This window comes from Macaca fascicularis, chromosome 3, assembly GCF_037993035.2.
Source record: "Macaca fascicularis isolate 582-1 chromosome 3, T2T-MFA8v1.1".
In the NCBI taxonomy this organism is placed as follows: Eukaryota; Metazoa; Chordata; class Mammalia; order Primates; family Cercopithecidae; genus Macaca; species Macaca fascicularis.
Window position 1 is genome coordinate 56,828,523 of NC_088377.1, and position 25,074 is coordinate 56,853,596.

Genomic DNA, 25,074 nt, shown 5'->3' on the forward strand with positions numbered 1-25,074 from the left:
TCATATCCCTGTCTTCTCATGCAAACCGCTGAAATGTTCTCCTACTCTATTTTCTCAACCTCTTAATAGTTCTCATTTCTACCTACTGCATTGAAAATATGAATGAAATGGCAACTCTACCACTTGAAGAAATAAGAATGAAGCCCTTTTCAGCAGAAGTATTTGCCTAAACATGGATGGATAATATTATTTCAAATGCTTTTGAAACCAAGGAAACTTCTGTTTCTTTCTTTAAAAAATCCTCTTAATTTTCAAGTCACAATTTGACTCACAGCCTTTTCAGTATTCTGTGGCCTCTTTTGCTATATAGTTTGGACAGACTTTGCTTGAAGTCTCCAAGCAAGAAAAATGGAAGCCCTCCCTTATTGGAAATTAACAGGGAGACTTGGCACCTTCCTCATGCCTGTAATCCCAACACTTGGGAAGCTGACACAAGAGGCTCACTTGAGGCCAGAAGTTTGAGACCAGCCTGGGCAACATAGTGAGACCCTAACTCTAGGGAAAAAAAAAGTAACTGGGCATGGTAGTGCATGCCTGTAGTCCCAGCTACTCAAGAGGCTGAGGCAGGAGGATCACTTGAGCCCAGGAGCTTGAGGTTGCAGTGAGTCATGATCTTGATTATTAAAGAAGAGTTTTGTCAAATTGTTCAATAGTTAGGGTATTAGCACCTGTCTTCTTTCCTGGTTCTTTACCTTTTGGTGACTGTCTCTTCTTTGGTGACTGTGTCTTCTAAAATGAGAGAGCAGTACCAATCCCTAAATATACATCTGTAAGTGAATAACTTACAACACATTTCTAACAATATTACCGCTGTTTCTAAACATTCCTTTGTTTTGTTTTTAGCATGATCTGTTGTTGCCTGTGTTCGTGTAATTTCTTGGAAATTTATTGAAGCCACCAAATATTTGCAGCTATATTTAGATATAGACTTAGATTAGAAATATATGACAGAGACTCTTTTCTGGGCCTTTTTGATAGTAAGACCTCAGGGATATATGATAGTTGTTTTGAGCCTCAGCCAAACTGTGACTTCCCTGTGGCTGGTAACTTCTGTTATCTATACTTTGATGGTGGGGTCCTGTTGGTGACCAGGCGTAATTTCTCACTGAATACAAGGCCGTAGTCAGAATCTTGGGGTTGTAGGACTAGACAAGCAGAAATCTTTTTATTAAATAGATGTCACTCCTGTTGAAATTCTCCAGCTACGACTGAAGGGAGTTGGCAAGTAGCCAAGAAAAATGTGGTGGAAAGGGTGTAAGAGGGGAGGAAATGTCAATGCCATGGACATTTGGCAAAGTCGATCAGAAGAGGGCTTTTCTACACATGTGTTTTCTGCCAGATCCTGAAATCAAAACTGAATGCCATGCATCTTTTCCCTAAAAAAAAAGAAAAAGAAGAGTACACTGGGTTTTCACATGTGAATGGCTCCTGATACAAGAATCTGTATGCTTTCTAGCAAATGCTGAAACAAATTCCAGCGGACCTTTATGTATATGGGGATCTTGTGTCTGTGTTCCCTCGTGTGTCTGTGTTTGTGCCCGTGTCTGGGGGAGGGGGGTTATAAGGCAGGGTGCTTAAATGCTTTGTTGCATTATGTTAATTCCTCGGCAGTGCAATCAAATTCATGTCGTAATTAAAGCTGTCAGTTGGAAGGCAAGCCAATCGCCACGAAAACACAGCATAACAAATGAAGTGAAATGATTCTGCGTGTAGCTATACAATGCTTCGCCAGGCATGAAATTAAATAAGTAATTTGATGTTGACATCAGAAATTGAAATGATACCCACTGTTCCCTCATTCAGTCAGACCTGCATAAACAATAGCCAGAACAAATATGCACAACAAAGCCCTCTTCTCCACCCAGCTCCCTGAGTAATGTACAATATATATGCAAAATGAGCATAACAGAGCTTTCCGAGACCTGAAGGATGTAATTTTCTTTGGTATACAATAAGATGATATGTATGTGGGGGTAGGGAAGTGGGTTTGGTGGGAGTACTTCTCTTTCTGGGATAAAATACATTTGCAGGAAGGGAAAGAAATGAAATAAACAAATCCCGTGGTCTCTCTGAGTAATTCATCCTAAAATGAGTTTACTTCCCAGGGGTATGGCTCCAAGCTAGTGGAGACCTAACTTGACTTTTGCTTTCTTCTGCTGCTGCATGGAGGGCTGTGGGTGCTGGAAACAGGTGCTGCTGTCATATGGCTAGTCACTGGTATGAGAAATTGTCTCCATGACTACTGTGGATCTCCCTCCATACATTTACGGGATTAAGAATGCAGCAGGATTTTAAAAAACTGAGTCCAGTGAGCAAGATCACACATCTATGGTGCTTCATTCCCCTGAGTTTGTGTGAAACACTGAGACAAAGAAAGTTTTGCTTTGGGAGCTGCATTTAGGAATGCCCTGAAGCATACTCTTCTTGTTTGATGTAGATATAGTTGCAGTACCATATTTCCTCCTCAAAGAGCTTAGCATCAAGAAGAATCACATCTCCTGTAGTTTTATAGATGTCAAATTCTCCTGAGCCATTTTTCTTACACATAATCCATCCATTCATTTATTTATACATTCATTCAACAAGTCCTTATTAAATGCATCCTGTGTGCAAGTCATTGTGTGAAACTCTAAGAAGCAATGATGAATAGGCCAGATGGTTACTGCTATCTGAAGTTTCCAGAGTAGGGGGCAGGACGTGTAGGCAGAAGAGCTAGCAGTGAACAGAGTAACTGTTGAATTAGGGCAGAGGTCATTTTGCTCCTGGGAAGGTGAAACACCCAACACAAGCTCATCAGGGAAGAGGCCTGTCTGGTGCAGGGATGTTTAGCTGAGACCTGCAAATCTATTCCGCATTTGCTTCATCTTCATTTCAAGCTTAATCACAAAGAGGAAGAGGATGCTAAAAATGAAATAATTTATAAGGAGAGGTTTTAGGAGAAAAAGCAAACAAAAATGAGAATCTCAGGCAAGTTTAAAATATGTTTTTTTTTTGTTTTTTGTTTTTTGGCTTCTTTTCCCAAATAAGTGATGCCGTGCATTCCTTTCAGAATGAACATTTTTAAGTTCCCTGTGTGTCAGAACTATGACAGCCTAAACTGGTAATTCTTGTGACTTAAACCCTTCAGAAAAATGGTGCTTTTCACTGCTCCTCTTGGCCCACACATTCTTTGCATTTTAGTCTACTAATTACGTTTACAAAATGTCTCATTTTTGAAAAGCACCGTGTGTGTACTAACTGGTGCCTTTAGGGAATAAACTGGCAAGTAGGTCATACACTGGAAAAGTCATCCAAACCCACTGGGCTTTTTATTTTCAAGTCAGTCTGGGCTTTTTCCTCTTGCCTGCCCCTTTGCGACCACAAAACTGAGTAGCTTGAGACCAGGGCATTGAATGTCAGCAAGTCAGGGAGGCAAGCTGATGCGTGTCTGTTTAGTCTCAGTGCAGGGCGAAATGCCATCATTAATTCATTACCCAGCTGCCTGTCAAATAAATTGGCAATTACATCCACCGCAGAGGCTTGGAATTCAGTAAATAGCACGTTAGCATCTCTGAGTTGTTGAGAGATGTAAAGGGGAAAATTAAGCAACACGGTGTTTGTATCAGTAGCAGATGACAAGGGGCAGCATACACTGGTGATGCGATGTAGTGATGAAAAGCCTGCAAAGGGCTGGTAATGAGCTGTGTGGATTGGAACGTGTTAAAAACCATTGCTGATTTTCCACTTTTGTCTTTATGCTTTATTGCAGAGTTCAGCTCCTTCCAGCTTGGGAACAGGCTACTTCGTAAGTCTATCTCAACTTCCACATATGTGCCTTGCATTGCCATTGATTTCCTTCTATAATGAATGCTCATTGGGATATGGAAAAAAATCTGAGAATTTATCTCTCAGTCCTGAAGAGCAGACTGATTTCCATTCTTTATTAGGAATTGTTTTACTTTTAGAAGACATAGCCTGCTGGGCCCTAGGGATCATAAGTAAGTCCAAGGTATATACCTGGTTCCTAACACCCAGGACATTAGCTCCTTACCTGGCCACGTAAGGAGATACAGGGAACCCTGACTAGTTCGTGCCACCATTTCTCCACAATTACTTTTTTAGTAAGAAGTGTCATGTGGGGGTTGGAATTCAGATTATGCATTGAGATACTGATTTCTTGAAGAATATCTCTTCATATAAAGTGAGTTGTCTTTTTTTTGGTGGGGAGGACGGGGAATGGAGATAGTATTTTTTAATGAATATTTTCCCTCACAGTCTGGGTAGCTTGCCTTTAGGTTTTTCTTTCAGCAATAATTAAACTAATATACTTATTTTTGCTAAAATGCAAAGTTTATTTCTGAATCTTTTTTTTTTTTTGAGACGGAGTCTCGCTATGTCGCCCAGGGTGGAGTGCAGTGGCCGGATCTCAGCTCACTGCAAGCTCCGCCTCCCGGGTTTTTGCGCCATTCTCCTGCCTCAGCCTCCCGAGTAGCCAGGACTACAGGCGCCCACCACCTCGCCCGGCTAGTTTTTTGTATTTTTTAGTAGAGACGGGGTTTCACCGTGTTAGCCAGGATGGTCTCGAACTCCTGACCTCATGATCCGCCCGTCTCGGCCTCCCAAAGTGCTGGGATTACAGGCTTGAGCCACCGCGCCCGGCCATATTTCTGAATCTTATTCTCTGTCCTTCAGGAAAGATGGCACTGGGGTGCCCTTCAGGGATTATCACAATATTGTAATAATCGTGAATCTAAAATTCATTCTCAAACAGCAGTTGTCACTTCATTATATTTATTTATAGTGAAATTATCCTTTCTGGATTTAGTGATCCTTTTCAAGATGCAAATAAAAAAGAGTGACAAATAAGCATTATTTGTACAATAGGATAACATGTCAATGTAGAAGTCTGTTGTGATACTTAAAGGAACCTAATTGGTGTTCTAAGAGATGAATACTGATACAGTCATGCATCAGCATTTTCTGAGAAAATAGTGAAATCAAGAAAATCAAATAAAGTGGAAAATAATTAATTCACTTTAGTTGCTTTTAACTTTTGTCTCCAATGCTAATTACTCTGGTTTTCTTCTGCTCACATATTTCTCTCAATACATTTACATTAAATGTATGGAAACGAGCATCATTTCATTAATAAATGAGTATTTTCCAAGCTTAGCAAAAGTGGCATTTTCTAGATGTTGACTTTTTTTTTGGTCTTTATCTATAATAGGAGAAAAAGTATAAGGATGATTTGGACCTGCTTAATACAGTTAGCACACTTACCCTTGCTCCTACTTATTGTGGCTGAATATTCATACTAACAGAAACAAGCAGGATACATTCAGTATCCTGCTTCAGCAGTCGAAATAACAGACGTAGCCCCATCTGGCATCTCTTCACACCAGGCTGGATGTGGGTTGAGATGCTGGAAGTAAAATCTGGAGACTGCGATATCTATTCTCCATCCAAAAGCTAAAGCCTCCCCCTTTGCTTTCTTCAGCAGAAAGAAGGCCAAAGCCACTAACTACCTTAGTCCTCGATCATTTCTATACTGAACATTCTATACCTTAGTCCTTGATCACTTCTATACTGAACATTCTAGTGTTTTTTTTATTGTCAGTAGGATCACCCTGAAAGAAGAAAGTCATTTCTCGAAACATTGAGATTTTCATTATGCTTTTTGCAGTTATTTTTCTCTCTAGTTCCAAGAATGGTTTTTTTTTTATTCTCTAATAATGTATTCTTATGATTAAAGAGTCTTTAATTACAAGTCTATTGATAAAATGACTTTTACAGCACATTGGATGAGTATAAAGGTTTTTTCTTATTTTGGTGAAATTGCTGGTAGACTTACTTTGCTTACATAAAAATCTGTCATCTTACTAGCTTACATGGAGAAGATATATACCAGATGTATATTCAGCTTTCAGCTATGACAAAAATGCCCTGCTAGGATGTGTTTCCAATAATGTGATTGTTATGTTATCAGAGTGCAAAATCCATTGATATTGTTGCCAAGTCCTCATGAAAAGTATCTTCTATTTCAACTTTCATTCCAATAGTATCACATGTAATAATTTCAGATACTAACTTCCACACTGGGGAGTTTCATACTTTTAAGTCGAAATCGTATGTGCACAACTTACATTAGTTCTTTGCCAACATATTATTTACACTGTGCTTTGTGATTTGTGCTGTCATAATAGCTTTTTACTTATGTCTATAAAGAAGGCTCAGCTTCAGGTAAGTGAAATGGTAATTTTTCAAGTCTATCCTTAATCCTCTTCAGCACGTCTTTGAAGTGTGGATGGAGGGAAATCACCTGCAGAGTCCATGAGCTATTAGCACAACTGAACCATAACATGAAATCTGGTATAAGAAAGCTGAAGGCACTTTTAACAATCTAGAACCGTTTTCTTGAACACTTTCCCATGCCCCAACTTCACAATCTTCCTTTGTTTTTATTTTATACTCCTCTAGAGCTTTTGTCAACAGAGGTAAGATGCTATTCATTGTGTGTGTTAATAAAATAGACACCTGAGTATATACATGTGCAGGTGTGTGTGCATGCACACACACACATACACACCCTTAGCCAAAACCGGTATATTTTACTTTCAGTTCTTTTATCTGTAGTGATACATTAAAGGGTTTAAAGGAGAAGCCTTTGTTTTTGATCTGGTTGTATTTGTTTATATCTCCTTGGTTTTGTGTTCCAAAGATGTCTGCTTAGGTCTGTCACTTTTCCAATCCGTTTAGAAGCAGAAGATCTGAGAAATGAGAACAGCAGCTAAAATCAGTATTTACATAAGCATATTGCAAAGAATTCTTAAAGTAGACAAAATAGAGAAGGATTGGAACAAACTTTCTACATTTTTGGGAGCTTTTGAATAATGTGGGTGTTATACACACAGAGAGACACACATATATATTCATTACATACTCATGCCCAGCTCATATTCTAAATATAAATGAAAGTATAGACTAGTTGGAATCGATTCGCTTTTTTTTTTTTTTTTCTGGCAAGAGTACTAAAACTTGTTAGAGCGTGTGTAGGATTTTCTTTCTTTTTTTTTTTAAACGTCAATGCGGTGAACACATTTTCTTTTCAATTTAAACGTTTTAAGCTGTATGTTCTCCTTAAACATGTATTTGAGGTTTCATTATGCATAGTGTGTAATTAAGAACTTAGAGGCAGAATGATCTTTAAAACTACTTGTATGGCCTTGGTCAGGTTATTTTATGTCTCTGAGTCTATTTCCTTATCAATACCTGCCTATTAGTGTTGCAAATATTAAATGAGATAAGATATTTAATGAACACAGAATATCACTCTATACTACCAAATAATAAGTACTGTCTTCTGTTATTCACACAATCATGTGTGATGGAGCAAAGTTGGTCTCATCAGGTGGCTGTGCAATGTTGTGCAAAGTAAGTTTTGTAATTTGTACCTGTAGGATAGGAGTATTTTATTCTTATTACATTCTTCTTGTAGCTTTCTCAAGAGCATAGGTTTTGTGTTTGATCAGTTATATACATTTTTTTCTGTATGTAAACAAAACACATAGGATATTCATCCTCTGTGATTCTATATGAACATGATGATGTTGGAATGAACTGTTATATTAGCCATCCACATATTATGGTTGCTCTCTGTAATTTGTCAGTTAAAGTTACTTGTGTGTATTTTCTTCCTTAGAAGCATTGAAGCACTTGGAGCTTTTAAAGACTGCTTAGCAGCTTTTAGGATTGGGCTGAGAGGTTAAGGAACACCTGTTCAATATATTCCACTTTTATGAGCTTGTATCACATTTCCTCCTTTCTGACAAGAAAAAGAAAAATTGATGCCCTAGCATATATGAACACAGTAACTGAAATCAGTAGAATGAAAAGACCAGTGAGAACATCTCATGTTGGCCAGTGGTCTGGTATGTCATCACAAGAAAGATCTGGACTCATTCTTTATAGCACTTGACTCCATGTGGAGTTGGGAGCTGCTTTTGGGGCAACTAACCAACCAGGCAGAACTTGATTCCTGGTGTAAGGGAAGTATGGCCTTACTTTTTTCCAAGTGACATGTTCTGCCTTCTCTGGATAATTTTTCAGCCTTCTTCCAGGTTTGAATCTAACTGTCTTAGAACCACAGCCTCAAATAGCTTGGATCCTGCTTTTGTAAACTCCAGTAATTTCTCTTAAGGATTCTCAACTAATAATTTTCATCTTCCTCAATTGGGTCATGTCTAGTAATTGACATACTTTAAAGTTATCAGGGAAAACAACTCACTTCTACTCAGTGATTAAAACTGCCACATTATGTAGTAAAGGGGAATCATGTAGTGGTATACATCTTCAAATGGGATTTGTATAATTATTGTTTTCCTGTGCAGTTGAATTACTTAAGTTGTGTATGTAGTGCTGGTAAAAGGCTGTAGGTACAAAATATTGACCTGTAGCTTTCCATCCAGGGTTATAAAGGTCATAATGGGAATATTCTTTGCCCCTTTCTAAGTTTTTGACTATCAATCCTTGAAATGTCTCCTGTTTTCGTTTGCTATAGTTTGTATAACTTTTTTTTTTTTTTTTTTTTTTTTTTAATTTTGACAGGATCTCACTGTGTCACCCAGGCCATAGTGCAGTGGTGTAATCACAGCTCACTGCAGCCTTAGCCTTTCTGGGCTCAGGTGATCCTCCCACCTCAGCCTCCCCAGTATCTGGGAGTAAATGTGCATGCCACCACACCTGGCTAATTTTTGTATTTTTTGTAGAGATGGAGCTCTACCATGTTGCCAAGGCTGGTCTTGAACTCCTGGGCTCAAGCTATCTACCCTCCTTGGCCTCCCAAAATGCTAAGATTACAGACGTGAGCCACCACGCCTGGCTGTATAACTTCTAAAACTGATTTGGTATTTTGTTTAACCATAGTTGCTTTTTAACCATTTTCCCATTTGCCCAGATAATACTCACCAGTGGTGCTTGTGGCTGCAACATTTATCTTGATATAACTGCCAGAAAATATCTTGCTTTTATTATTTTCCCATCGCTTTAGTATATTGACTTTGGAAACAAAAGACACCATTCTACTCTTAGCATTCTATTTTCAGTAGTGGTATTGCCATTTATAAAATATAGTAATTTTTATAAATGCCACCATGCCCAACCACTTTTAAATATTTCTGACACATTGTATTCATTTATTTTGTGGGGGTGAATTCTTTTATTAAAACATTCAAATTAATAATTTTGCTTGGTTTACAAGAAAACTGATGCCATCAAGGAAGTTGAAAAGTTACTAGGCAAATTTCAACAAAGATTTCTATAATTTATAAACGAGGGCTGGGCACAGTGGCTCATGCCTATAATCCAGCATTTTGGGAGGCTGAGGCGGTGGATCACCTGAGGTCAGGAGTTCGAGACCAGCCTGGCCAACACAGTGAAACCCCGTCTCTCTACCAAAAATGCAAAAATTAACTGGGCGTGGTGGCATGCACCTGTAATCCCAGCTGCTCGGGAGGCTGAGGCAGGAGAATCACTTGAACCTGAGAGTCAGAGGTTGCAATGAGACAAGATGGGGCCATTGCACTCCAGCCTGGGTGACATGAGTGAAACTCAGTCTCAAAAAAAAAAAAAGAGAAAACAATTTATAAATGTTATTGAAAATTCAGTTTTTTATTTAATAATAATCCCAGTCTCAGATGCCCTTTCATTCTTTGAATTTGCATATCTCTATAAGATTTCTCGTTCAAAAATTTCTGGTTGCCTTATATATATACCTTGTATAAGCTGATCTAGCAGTGGCTAGATAGGATCAGATTCAGATTTGGATTTTGGCAAGGATGCCTCATAGATCATGTTGTGTGCTTCCATTAGGAGCCACATATTTAGTTATTTATTTTTATTAATGTTAACAGCCATTGATTAGACTCAGTGTTCATTAGGAGCTGCAAAATGGTGATATTGCAGTTCCATCATTCTATAAAGAGAAACATCTACATTAACTACAGGTATTTGGTTATCCTGAGGTACAGTTAACACATTATATTTAAATAAGAGGGTTTGAGCTCTCCAGAGAACCTATCACTATTTATAAGATTTCTTATGGGTTTTAGTTTCAAAAGCACAGATACATCAACCTGGTGCTGATGGCAGCTCCATCCAAAGCAGAAGAAATAGTCTTATTACCCACTTGCCAGTACTTGCTGTGATGCTAGGAAAGGATTTTGTAATTCAAGTGTTCATTCATCACCTGTTAAGTACTGATATTTAAGATAAATAACATTAAGTATTTTAACACTTCCCGCCAAATAAAGACCCTAACCTTTGTATTTATTAATAATTGACACTAGGTAAATGAATTATTGGCCATTATTTATATATTGACAAAAATCTATTATAATGGAAATATTTTTGAAAATCTAAATTTTATCTAGAAATCCATGGAGGTTATCCAGTTACTATTAGGGCATTTGAACTAATTGATAAAGAGTTGAGTTGGAAAACTACTCTCCAGATGGAGATTTCATTTCATTTTAACTCACAAGTGTGACTTAAATGTCTACTCTTAGTTCTTAAGTTGCACAAGTATGACTTACATGTCTACTTTTAGTTCTTAAGTTGCCTAATATGTAAGCATGGCCCTCAAGTCAAAGATGTGTAGTTGAATTTGAAGCAAAGCAAACTGATTGGTCTATGAGAAGTGTTAGTAGAGCACTTGGAAGTATAAAGGAGGGTCAGTTAAATGTAGCAGGCTTAAATTGTGCAGAGCTTGATGGATGTTTAGATAGTCAATAGGAAAAGAAAGGGTGGAACAAAGTTTGAAGCAGAGGGAGCGACAAAGACAAGAACAGAGAAATTACATAATAGTGTGGATTGAATTGACTGTATGATGTCTCGGGGGAAAGACAGGACTTAGGTTGTCAGGGAATGTTGGCTGATTACAGGGAATGTGGGATAAAGGCAGGGAGGTAGTTGGGTGAGTGTGGAAGAGATGGTTTATAGAGAAGGATGTCAAGTAAAGGTTCAATGACTACAATACTCTTACTTGGAATTACAATCCCCAGAAGAGGAGATTCGAATGTAGGAAAATGGTGAGTTTGGAAGTTAGAATAGGTAGTTAGAAATTTAAGTGTGTATTTAAGTGTAACTTAAAATCTAGGACATTATCAATGCGTTTGAAGCTACCTGTGTACTGTGCAGAAACATTTGGGCAAATGAAATTTGTTGCTCTTCCTTATGGTAAAACTTTGTCACATTTTTTAACTGTAACCTTCAAAATACTACCCTTAACTGTGTTTTCCTCCTAGTAACTAAACCAGAATCTAAGGCACATGCTGACAGACTCCTCCACATGACACAGATAAACTCTCTAATTTCAAGGGCCTTAGACAGAAAGTATAACTGTATTTCCCATGGCTAATTCTTACCCTTTTTTGGTCATGTTTTTGGTCTGTTAACATTTTAATTGAGGGAATAGGATCAGTGAGCCGGGAGCAGACACACCTTGACTAAATGAACAGTACAAGTTAAACTCTGGTGAGACACATTTACACATTTGTAGAATCTCTACAATAGGATGACTTTTCCAGCACATCCTGTAGAAATTATCTTCTGCCTACACACTATGTTTAACTTCGGCTTCCTCATTCAGTACAAGGGAACTGAGAAATTTGACAAAAGATAATCAGGTGAGAAAAGATCAATTGCTGTCTCCAGTTGCAACCAGTAATTTTAAGCCTTTCGTTTTCTCAGCATTTAAATGAGGGAATGGGCTGGGTATTTTTAAACATTTGCTATCTACAGTTATCTTTGTCATTGCTGTTGCAAACTCCTTAAGTAGATGAGCGGAAAACTTAGGTGCTACTGATGGATGTGGGGAAATAGCCCTCAGCCGGGATCTCTCTGTCCTCCTAACCCCCATCTCTGGCCCCTCAGATTTAGAGGGAAAAAATGATTTCGGAGAAAAAAGATTTAATGAGCCACTAGGCAAGAGAGTGGCTAAAGGAGCTTAATTTCTAATACTTCAAAATTTATTATTCCAGCTGCCTTACAACTAGATGTCTGCCACGTGCAACCATTGCTTGTTGCTGGCCTCACTGCCTTTGCTGTCCTTTGAGCCACAGGAATGCAAGGCCATAGCGATGCTTAGTGAACACTGTTCTTCACTGTCAACATTGAAAGGAGTCCTGATTTCAATGGAGTGGCTGAGTCTGCCTTTTTTTGAAAGTAATGTATTTTAAAATTCATTATGAACAGTAATGCAATTATTCATAATGAATAATGTTTTATATTTGCGTCATTCATTTAGGGCTAGTACATAGACATATTGAAGCTGTTGGCTTAGCCTGTTTCATAGCTAGTAGATCCTATTGGACATAGAGATGAAGCAGTAAAGGCTTTAGCACAGTGCACTGACAGTCCCAGAGGGAATGGACAGGTCATTGCCATGGAATTCTGAAAGTAATTTTATTTTCATTGTCATGTTTTCTGACATTGGCTTTAAGGAAGGTTGTCTTATCCTTGTTGGAGATTTCCACATTACAGAAGTGTTGCATTTGTTGATACGAGCTATATAAAATGAGCCACAGGCAATGTCATTTCCGGAGGTTTACTCTGATTACCCACACAACCCTTATTTTGATAGATTTAACTAGCCTGGAGTTTTATTGACTATCACTGAGAATCTTTCAGATCAGAGGCTTCATTCCTTTGCTTAACTACTTAAAAAATATTTTTGCTGAAATTGTAAATTAGATGCCTCCCAATCCATTGCGTAAGAAACTTATAGCTTGGTGAAACACCAAGAGTATCATTTGAAAAGAGGTTAAAAAACACAACTGGGGCTTGTTAAAGAGGAAAAGTGGTATTTTAACTCCAAGTGTCACATTCTCCTATAGTCAGCTCTAGCAGTAAACAAGAGTTATTGGAGGCTTAGATAGTTTGAGACACTTCACTTATCTCTCAGTACTTGACTTCAGAAGCCAAACATTTAAAATTCGTTTTGCTCATGTAAAAATGTTTATCCATTTCAAATACAATGTCATTTTAACAAAAGCACCCTGGTGACAAGCTGTTTAGATATAGCACAGTTGATAAACTGTCAGGTCCTGTACACATACACTTGAAAGGACCAGCACAGTAACACAGGGATTGGCATTATAAATCACTGTTAACAAACCTTAATTTGCTTAGTAGGCTAATGAATGATCTCCAATTTTTCTTCAGTAATTAGCTTCGCTAACAGCTGTGTCAAAGGGACCTTCCTTATACTGTATTTAATCTCTGCTCTGAAATCTTTGGTGTCTAGTTTGCAGGATGAATAAAAACAAACAAAAAACATTTCAGTCTCCATTGACGACTCCCTGGTAATAAATCCAGATGTAGGGATTGTGGCTGTTTTCAAGTAGAAGCATTGCCAAAGGTGATGACTGTCTATTAGGGCTTATAAACTGTAATATAATCACAGATTTGGAATGGAGTGGTGAAGCCAGATAATTGCAGTGTTTCCTGTCTAAATGTTCTGCTGTGTGTAGTGGCCTCTGATTTTAAGGAGCTGTTAAAAATGCAGCAAGGCGTAACAGCTGTGGTTCCTAGAATACTCCTAATATTTCATATGTTCATCACATCTCATAAAATCTTGCCCATACCAACAAATGATTACTTATACGTACAGCTGGACTGCCTTAGAAGGAAATTGGAGAGAGTCTGAATCATGTAGGTTAGCATTACAGAGACCCACCAAGAGCTCACCCAAGCCCATGCTGTGCCATATTTCTCTTACTGCTCCTAAGAGTTCTCCCTTTCCATTTTTAGTCCCTAGAGAGAACATTTGCCTCTTACCGTTTGTGAGCAGATCTTATCAATAACTTACTTTTTCCTACCTTTGTGGAAAATAGACACAACTTTGCCAAGAGAACTTAGGGTTCTATACTGGGCAGAGAAATTCAGGCGAAGTTAATATCTCAACCGAAAATCAAAAAGAGACAAGAAATTTAGTTCTCTTAGAATTTTTTAAAATTAAATTTTTTAATAACTTTGCAATAGAACTAGCTCTGTGATATGAAAACCTGGTTTTTCTGGGAGGAACATTAGTACTAGGACATTCTGAGAAGCAAAGGAAGCTAGTGAATCCAAAATGTTCTTTTAATCAAATATTAAACAGCTAAGCATCATGACCAAATGGAAGCCTTAAACTGCATTTGTACAGAGGCATAATAGAGTCACAAGTTATTTTTGCCTAATTGTTTCTAAATTGCCCGCTTTACTAATTTGGTAATTGCAGTAGACCTATTATTTTGGTTTTACATAGGTTCAGAGTTACAGAACCTCTAGGTCAGAAGGGACTTCAGAAATCACCTTACCCAATCACCAATCTGAAATATAACTCAAAAAGTTATGTATTATTAGAGTAGGCTGACTCTAATATTATTAGAATATTATTTGGACTGTGACCTTGCTCATCCTGGATACCGTCCTTCAGTTGTTATAGTTGAAAGTCACATTAATTTTTCTGCCATGCTACAGTGTTTTCTTGATGTCTGTGACTGTTTTCATATGAGATACTGCTACATCTTTTTTATCAAAAAGTCTAATGGATTCTGTCTTAAGAATAGGGCCTTTATTTAAAAATCTCTGTTGAAGCTTGTCATGGTATACTTAGTATACTTGGCTTATTACTTTAACTTATGTAGATTCTGTCATGTAATATATTGTTGTTGCTCTTAGTTCCACACTGGTGAAAATCATCAAGTGCTACAACTGTGTCTTTGTGACAGTTAAATTTCAGTGCTACTAGATTTTACTCATTGCTTTTCTTGCAATGCCCCCTGATTTGATATATGCTGGCTGAGTATTACAAGTCCTGTGTATGTCTTTCCATTGGTGATTCTTATCTGGAGCTTTAACAGAAATCAGACATTGTTCCTCTGTTTTGGTTATTTATAGGTACATTTGGAAAGAGCTTTTAGACAACCTGTGGGCATACTTAACATACTGTACCTTTTTTCTTTGCAGTCATCGTGTACAACTGTTTTAAAAAAATTAGCTGTACAAGGAGAATGTGGAAACCATTGTTCTGTTACACAATGGCAAAATAATTTAACATTAAAATGTACCTGTGATAGACTTAGTTGTGATGTGGATGTATTCATGGTAAGCTTATCTGAGTTATTCTAATAAGCAGTATTATGTAAAAATAAAGGAAAGGATATACTATAAAAGAAATACAGTTTGATACAGTATTTATGTTTTAACAGATATGCTTGAGTAGTTTAAATAAATGAAAAAACTTTCTATTATTTGTGGTAGGTCTATGTTATATACAGTAGTGTCCTGAGAAATTCTTGAGTTGTGACATACATATAAATTTTGAATACAGAAGGGATAAGTTCATTTTAGAAATTACTGCAAAGTTTGAATTGGTAGGGCTATCAAATTTGTCAAGCTTGGGTCACATTTACTTCTGTGCATTGACCGTCATTCTGTTTTCTTTAATTTTCAAATGAAGGGTCGTACCACGCTTCTCTTTGAAGGGGCCTTTCGGTTTCAGCACATCTATGGGTATGTTGTTAATGCTGTTGTACCTTCAGGTAAGAAATGGTACACATTTAGGGACTGCTTGTTCAAGTCAAGGTGCCAATTATTTCCTGCCTAAGCACTATTTTAGTGAACTCACTTTAGTCTAAAATCACTTAAGCAATTTATCTCAGAATATTATTAAACAAGGATAAAATCAATGCAAAGCCAGCTGTTTATGTAAATCTTATAAAAGTTTGATTTTCTTTAGATTTTTGTGACTAACAGCATCTCAGTCTTTCTTAGACAGGGAAGTGGTTAGAGTTTGGGTTCCCTAATTCTCATGTCTTACAACCTAAGCTAAACCTCAATGGTTGATAACTGAAGTTTTGTGACCCTTGTTCAATGTTCAGAGTCTATTATTTTAGTACTTTTACAGGGAAAAAAAATTCTGCTTTGCTTCTTTTCCTGCTGTGATGTGTGCATTGTTTTATTTTTTACTGGGTATGGTTTTTGTTATATTTTTCAGCTTCATTGACCATAATTTTACTTATTTCAATTAACATGGATCTTAATAACAATTTTGTCTCCTGTACATTTGTGTTTGTGACATATTCTTTACTACATACTTGAATTAAGTAATTTTATTATTTTTCATTGTTCAGCAATATGCTTATTCTTGGTTCATTTACTATTTTGAAGCAATGGAATTACTTACATATTTTTATTTTTCCTTTTATCTCATCTTCTGTTTTCCAGCCTCTACCTCCATTTGGTCCTATAACATGATAAAATTGCAAACATGAGCCTGAATGATAAAGGATTGCTTCACTGATTGCTAAACATATATTATAGTGCTTTAAAACTCATTTCAGGTCATCGTGTTGCCAATTAGTTTGATTACAAGCATTTAAGCTGTCACATAGAAAGCCTTCCACTTCCTAGGGCTTCAGTTTCAAATCATGAAAACTGAATGCTCTATACTTGTCTGTGTACACAGCTCAATTTTATTATTTTGGAAGAAAGCTATGCCTGTTACAAAGATCACTCGTCATTTCAGAACCTGGATAAAGCCAGTGTGCAATCCTGGAGCAGAGACACAATTTTACAAAAAAAAAATTAAAATATGCACGTGTACATATATGTAGGTAGGGACTATCAAAAGAGATGTCAAAACCATCTATTTATTCTCATTTTTGGATACAGTACACATTACGAAATTGTTAAAATGTGGTTATTTAAGTATCATTTGGGCCAGGCACAATGGTGCATGCCTATAGTCCCAGCTGCTTGGAAGGCTGAGTTGGGAGGATCATTTGAGCCCAGGAGATCAGTGTTGTAGTGTGCTATAATCATGCCCGTAAACAGCCACTGTACTCCCGCCTAGGCAATATCTCTTAAAAAATAAATAAATAAATAAAAAATAAAATCATGACTCTCATACATTATACAATTTACATGTTTAAAATTTTATTTAATAATGATGGAAGTAGGCAGATGTTGTAAGTTTTTCAAAGGTAAACCAAAAGAAAAGTCACAGTTATATATGAGGAATATTGAAATGAGTGTGTAGATGGAGGCAGAACTGACTTCAAGGAAGTCAGCTGAGTCTCTACCTCATGACAGAGTTTACATAATGGTAGAGAATGTTTATTTTGCATTGCTATCACTTACCTACAACTTCCAGACTTGTAAAATAGTTTCCATGGAATCAGAAATTAATTATGCTGGAGAGTGTGCTATAGACAATGCCTAGTGTTTCCTTAAAGCACATGTTTTCCTATTTGATGAAAAATAGTCTTAAAGGAAGGTTTGTTTATTTAAATTTGGCCTGATCATTTACACGGGTGCACCAAGAATGTTAATTTAGCATATAAGCCTTTTAAACTTTGCTTTCTCGGATGTTTTTACAAAATAAATCTTCTATTTAACTTTTAAAATATTATTTGCTGTCCTGAGGGTGGAAAGCCAAACCCAAGAATCGCGGAAAGGATCACTGAAAGGAGTGATCAAGCACGATCACTGAATGGCGCTCTAGAAGTCTTCACTCAGCCCATTGGTCTTTCTGCCACCCGCAGTACCTGTAAATTTGGGTGAATTACTTTTTTCTTGATGTTCCCGAAATATCCCCAAGTACCCTATCAAGAAGTGGTCTCCCTTTCCATCTATATGGCTGGATTCTGTAAACCAGCTACCAGGCTAGTTTTTTCTAGGAGGATTGGTGCTCTATAGAGATAAAGTCACCTCTAATTCCTTGTAAGTGTTTAATCATATCTGATTAAATGAGCATTACTCACAAATAGAACATTCCAGACAAGATCTTCAAAATTTTTCATTCTTATCTTGGTAAATAGGAAGACCAATTCTTACTGAACCCATGTAAATAACTGTGTTGCTGTGAAAAGTAAGAAGACTTAGAGTTGCTGGATTCTGGAGTGTCAGTGAAAATAAGATACCATTTTAAAATACTTCATTTCAGTTTATAAAATCAGAATTGTTATGAGTTGTAAACAGCTTAAGAAAAAAGAGAAAGAGCTTCCTTATATTCTCAGAGAATAGAACACTGACATAAGACCAACAATACTCAGAACAATCATCCTTCATCATTTCATTGAGTCCTGTATAATTCTTGCTGTGCTGAATCTTGGCTTATTAATCTCATGAACTCATCTCATGAATTTCTTGACTGAAAGAAGTTCTAGAAGTCTTGACTCAGCCCACTGGTCTGGTCTTAAAGTTATTTAAGCAATGAAATCAGAAACCTGTACCCAAGAGTCTATTCTTTGAAGTCTTAGTTATTTGAAGTACCTGGTACAGTTATTATTATTATTATTATTGTGGGTACTCTGAGATTGTCTTTCTTATTTGAAAACCAGAATTCTGTTCTACCCTGTCACTGAATGCATAGCTTTCAAGGAAACATAAAAGTAAAACAAAAAATGGTGTAAGTGACAGACTTTAAATGGATATGGTTTTCACTTACAACTTTTAAAAGTGAAAAATCTGATGAGAATTTATAACAAAAATAATGTAATGTATTTGATTATTTCTGTGGCATGTAAAACAAATCTAGTAAAGAACATTTTACACAAAACTATAAGCAAATGAGCTCATAGAAACTAGGAAGATTTTCACATATTTCATTACTTTTCAGACTCAGGTATTACAAAGCAAGATAAATAAAATTCACTTTCCATGTTCTGTTCTCGTTATGCTCTTTCGTATTTTGGAACAAAATAATACTTTACTTCAAGACTATTCATAGGGTGTTCCATGAGGTCAGAACTACTTCCATAGTATTTCTAAGATGTTATTACCATGCAGTATGCTCATTATTGCTAGTTTGAAATGAATCAGCAAGTCAGCATTTTAAATTTTTTTTAAGTTCCAATTTTTAATGTTGTAAATATCAATAGTTATAACCCACACACACTCTCATAGACACAAAATAAGCTCATTGAGGTCCTCAATAAGTTTTAGGGGATAACTGTAAGCTATTCGGAGACCAAAAGTCTTCAGAAACATTGCATTAGGACACAGGTGTTCTTTTCTTTGAAAAACAGCAGCACACACATAATTATATTTCTTAGAAACTCTTGCTTCTAGATACCATGTCAACTTCTCGCGTTGGTTTTAATTTTTAACCAAAGTAACTAACTTCAACTTCACATAAAAAAAACTGGGTGATAGTTACAATCTTCCTTTTCCATATCAGCATTTTAGAGGAGACCATGAATAAACATAACCAACTTTCTATAAACACACATCTCTTATGCACCTTCATAAATTGACAACAATGAACACATTCGTTAACTTGACCCAAAGATAGAGTCTTCTCTGTAGATTATAAAAATAAAAAGCAAAAGGATGAAATTTTAAATTATGATTAGTGCTCAGTGTTTTAATAGTCCATCTTAATTAGAAATGGTGTAGCTATCCAGTGAATATCTGTCAATTAATATCAGTTTAAGGTTTTAAATTACTGAAAAATCTTGAAAATTATGCTCAAGCCAACATAGTAAGAAACACAATTACTATTGAAGAAAAGTTTTTGAGAATATTGATGCAATTTGGTCAAAGAAAAATAAAGACAAACATAAACATAAAATCGAAATAATCCTAGCTTGTTTGGCCAGAAAACCTGTATATTTTTAGGTAAATTATCTAAAGAAGAATTAAAATGCTTACTCATGTACTTAAAACTGATAAAGAAGGCTTACTGTTTTTATTAAGCCAAGATTTATTAAACTTATTTGGCAAAGTTATACATAAATTAAGTGAACTTGAGTTTGTAAAATGTTTCTGAGGTAATGTATGCAAGAATTTATTGTTTAATTTAGTATATTTAAATGGTTAGAGATTCAATTCTCTTCTGAGAATTTTAGGAATATGTAGTATATGTAAGCACTTACACTGAATAAACTTATTAGAACAAAACTCCTTTAGTCTTAGAGACTGTATAATCTCATTAATACCATCCGAGGTAGGAAAATATTGTACACACAATGAAAGGTAAAGGCACTTTTGAATTGTAGACCCTCAGATGTATAGAAAGCTTATAGTTCCAATTCTAGAATTTTAACCATAGGTCAGGAGTAAATACAGAAACACAAAAAGTTTCACTAGTCCAAATTGCAAAGAGGTATTCCTCTTCCCAGTAGACGTGCTGTTCTTAATTATTTGGCTCAAAACAGACAAATAGACAATCAGAAAAGACTTAACAGACTAGAATTTTTTTTTCTTAAGTGTTTTAAGTGATAGAAATCTAAGCTTATTGTGTGGCACATTTCTTACAGAAGCTTTTCTGTGTTGAACTGTACATTTTGTAGTTAGCATTTTCATTCCCATTGATAAATTCAATAGGCAGCATGCCAATCAACCTGTTTTAGGTTCTATGGATATAGCAGTGGTAAATAAGACAAAGTTTCTCTTTTCATTACACTTATAGTCAATCAAATTAATTCCTAATATGCCAGGTGATAATAGGAATATAAAGAAAAATATTCATGAAAAGAGTTGGGCATTCAGCAAAGAATAACAGGGACTGATTTTATTGTTCTATTAGAAACAACCAAAACAAGAGATAAAATATATGACACAGTGGTTTGCATGACACTGGACATAAGGCAGTAAGGACAGTGATCCCTGAAAGAAAGTAAACAAATGTAGTCATCTCTTTGAGTGTCCCAGTTACTGCCTTGAGAGAATTCCAGGCCTCCATGCAGGGCAGAGGGAATTCAGGGGTACCAAGTGGAGCTCAGTGGACTTTCTGCATTAGGAGAAGATACTGAGAGTCCAGGAAGAACAAGGTAGCAAAAATTCAAAGGACAGAGTACTAAGGGGGAGGGGAGCTGCGCAGAGAAAGGACCCCAGAGATCTTCAGAGGATTGCTTTCCGTTATTCATTAGAGAGTTAATTAATTAACTCATGCATTTCAGAAAACTTCCTGATGCCTGGGAAAGAGCTATCTAAAAGGATTAGAGGAAACAGTGCCTTACATTCACACATAGCCAGGAACAGTTCTAATTCTCACCAGCAAGATTGGGAAAACCACTAGACTCATGGGGCATAGAGTCAAGTACATAGTAGGGTCTTGTCTCAGTATTGAGAAATAGTCAGTCATTGACTGAGCAGTGCTACAGTTGCCCTAACACTTTTTATTTTTTATTTGTTTTGAGACAGAGTTTCATTCTTGTTGTCCAAGCTGGAGTGCAATGGCGCTATCTTGGCCCACTGCAGCCTCTGCCTCCTGGGTTCAAGCGATTCTCCTGCCTCAGCCTCTTGAGTAGCTGAGAGCTAATTTTTGTGATTTTTTTAGTTGAGACGGGGTTTCACTGTGTTGGCTCAACTGGTCTTGAACTCCTGACCTCAAATGATCTGCCCACCTTAGCACCCCAAAGAGCTGGGATTATAGGTGTGAGCCACCACACCCAGCCCTCCCAGCACATTTAAAATGTGAGTTCTGATAGGGTCAAACTATGTCAAGTGACTTAACTGAATTCTAAAACCATTTTACGGCATTCAATTAAGAATTACCAGACATGCAAGGAACCAGGAGAATAAGACCCATAATGAAGTAGAAATCAGTCAATCAGAACTGGATCAGATGTTAGAATTAACAGAGTATGATATTTAAAAAATTATAATGGTATTCCGTATGTTCAGACAGTTAAGTAGTATAAAAGCAAAATTGAACTTCTAATATAAATACTACAAGATATGAAATGAAAAATATATTATGTGGGATTAACAGCAGATTAGACATTGCAGAAGAAAAGATTAGTGAACTTGAATTCATAGCAACAGAAACTAGCCAAAATGAAACATGAAAAGAATAGAGAATTCACAAATTGAACAGAGCATCCGTGAGCTGTGTGACAACTTCATACAGCCTAATACATGTAAATTGAAGTCTCCAGAGAGAGGAGGGTGAGAGGACAAAAGTAATTTCCAAATTTGATGAAAACAGTGCAGAACATCAGAAACACAAAGAAGATTACATCAATACATATTATAATCAGATTTCTCAAAACCAATAAGAAAGGGAAAATCTTATAAATAGCCAGGAAATAGTAAAAAGACATAAATGCAAAGGAACAAAGACTGACAGCACATTTTTTTCTGAAAAAAATGAACTGGAGCAACATCTTTAAAAGTACTGAAAGAAAAAATTGCCAACCTAGAATTGTATACCCAGTGAATATATCTTTCAAAAGACATGGATAAGAGAATGAGATGATAATCCATAGGCTAGGAGAACAGTTTTGCAAAGTTTGTGTCTGATAAAGGACTTGTATGCACAATATATAAAGAAATCTCAATATTCAGCATTAAGAAATCAAAAAGCCTAATTGAAAAACGAGCAAAAGATTTGAACTGATATGTCACTAAAGGCAATATACAGATGGCAAATAAGCACATGAAAAGATGCTTTACATCTTTATGACATAAAAGCAAATTAAAACCATAATAGGTATATAGTAATATATTATTACACACCCATTAAAATGGCTAAAATGAAAATAACTGACTACAGCAAGTGTTGGTGAGGATATTGAGGAATTGCAACTCTTTTTTTTTTTTTTTTTTTTGAGACGGAGTCTCGCTCTGTCACCCAGGCTGGAGTGCAGTGGCCGGATCTCAGCTCACCGCAAGCTCCGCCTCCCGGGTTTACGCCATTCTCCTGCCTCAGCCTCCCGAGTAGCTGGGACTACAGGCGCCTGCCACCTCGCCCGGCTAAGTTTTTTGTATTTTTAGTAGAGACGGGGTTTCACTGTGTTAGCCAGGATGGTCTCGATCTCCTGACCTCGTGATCTGCCCGTCTCGGCCTCCCAAAGTGCTGGGATTACAGGCTTGAGCCACCGCGCCCGGCCGAATTGCAACTCTTTTACACACTAGTGGGAATATAAAATGTACAACCATAAACTCCAGGTTCTCTTTAGATCATATAAATCTTTCCCCTTTTTAAAGATACAACCAGTTGAGAGAGCAGTTTGATAATTTATTAAAATGTTAAATATGTATGTACAATATATTTTAGCCATTCCAAAAGAAGGCACACATCCATACAAATATTTTACATGAGTGTTCATAGTAGCTCTATTTGTAATAGCCCCAAATTGGAAATTGGCCATATGTTCATTGTCAACTTAATGAATGAACAATTTGGTATATTCATACAACAGAATACTACTTAGCATTAAAAAGGAACAATGTATTGATACATGCAACAACATGGATTCATCTCAAAATAATTATCCTGAGTGAAAAAAGAAGCCACACAAAAAAGGTACATATTGTATGGTTCCAATTTATATAAAATGCTAGAAAAAGCTGTTTAATCTACAGTGACATAAAGTAGGTCTGTGGTTGCTTGGAGAGGCAGGCACAGAATTGGGAGGGAGGGATTACCAAGGGGCAGGAGTAAACTTTTGTGGGTGATGGTCATGTTCATTATCATGACTGTCAGGATGGTTTCACAGATATATTTATAGGTCAAAATTTATCAAATTGTATCCTTTAAATATGTGCAGTTTATTATATTTCATTTAAACTTCAGTAAGGCTGTTTTAAAATGATTACAAAAACTATTTTCCTGCTGTTTGTAACACCCTGAGATGTCTTCATCTTTTCCTATCTTCATGTGTTTTAAATACACCAGCCTACTGCACTTTAATACCTCTCTAGCTCAGACAGCTATACACAAAACTTATTCTGAAGAATGTCAAAATGCATATTTTCATCAGAGAAATATCTCATGGTCCTTTGTTAAATGTTCAGAAATTCATGATTGGGCTTTGTAAGGCAAATAGGTCCTGTTTTATAGAATTAGGAGAGAGAAAATACATACAAAAGAGCTCAATCCTTTTTTTGGCTGGCTTTTATGTCAGAGCTCAAAACTGCTGTCTGATAAAATGTAGGCCACCAGATTGAATTACTTCATTGAACCACTGCTGTCCTCTGTTAATGGTAATTGCACAGATATAGCAGTCTTTCTCGGCAACATCTCAGATATTTACCTCCCACTGTTTTTCAATTCAAACCTTTGATGAAAATATTCCCAGTACTTCTTTAAAGCAGACATCCAACTGTCTTTCTTGACAAAAGCAAGGTCTCTAAATCAGATCCTGACAATTTGTGACACAGCAGTCTATCCAAATCACCTTTTACCTATGTCACTATGTCATTTCCTGAAGAAAAAAGTGTCCATCAGACAAGCAATTTCTGTAGGTTTTGGGGGCTGGAAGGTTGGTATGCCAGCAAAAATCAGAGAGGAAAAGGGAAAAATAATTTTTCCCTTTGACTTGTGTGGAAGGAATTCAGTGAGAGGTTGACCAGATCAAATAAGCAAAAGAGGGGTTTTGTATATTTAAAAGATACATTTTTATAAAAAGAGATTTTTAGATATTTGTTATTTTCAAGATGGTAACAATTAAAACTTGAATCTAGTGATTTCTGAAAGCTACTCCCTTTAAGGAGACAGTGAAACAAGGTTAGTTTTTTTTATTCTTAACTTTTTCTCTTAGACTACTTTAATATGACAATATTTAGCAGTTTATTTTTTCCTCAGGGACTCAACTCAGTTTCTGGTCTACCTCCTGTCCTGAACTGAGCAGACTGCATTTCCTCACATGAAGGTTGTAGGTTGTACAAACAATGCCACTGGCATGAACCATGATCAGCACTCTCCATTTGACTCATGGTGACTTTGGAGGCTGGAGTGCAGCACATGGTAACCAGGAGATCAGCTGGATCAGCCTCAGAGTGAAACTCGCTGCTGTTATCTCTTTGGCTATGGTTGGTTGAGTACTTTTTTTTTTCCCTTTTAGTATTGGAAGGATATAATTGATATTTGCTTTCTTGGATCAAATTGTAGCATCATATGTTTGACTGATGGGTTAGTTGTAGGAGCTGTCAGAGCCCCTCTGGGACCTGCTTTCCAGGTTTGGTGAATGAGCAGCTGACGGCACGGCAAGCACACTTTCTGCTGCCAGCCTGGTTTTGTTCTTCCCAGGTGAATGTTGCGTTATAGGAATGGGCCTCGAAATAACATTTGCCCAGGAATATTTCTGGAGAGTGGTCATCTTT

At 36.7% G+C, this 25,074-nt stretch overlaps 1 protein-coding gene across 20 annotated transcripts in view; it reads left to right on the forward strand.

Annotated features, from left to right (window-relative positions):
• Nucleotides 1–25,074, forward strand: part of AUTS2 (activator of transcription and developmental regulator AUTS2) — a 1,209,597-nt gene that overhangs the window by 544,121 nt on the left and 640,402 nt on the right. For all 20 annotated transcript variants that reach the window (XM_005549414.5, XM_005549418.5, XM_005549420.5 and 17 more), the window contains one exon: nucleotides 3,749–3,784. In XM_005549414.5, coding sequence (XP_005549471.1) covers nucleotides 3,749–3,784 — 36 coding nt within the window. The remainder of the gene's footprint in view (nucleotides 1–3,748; nucleotides 3,785–25,074) is intronic.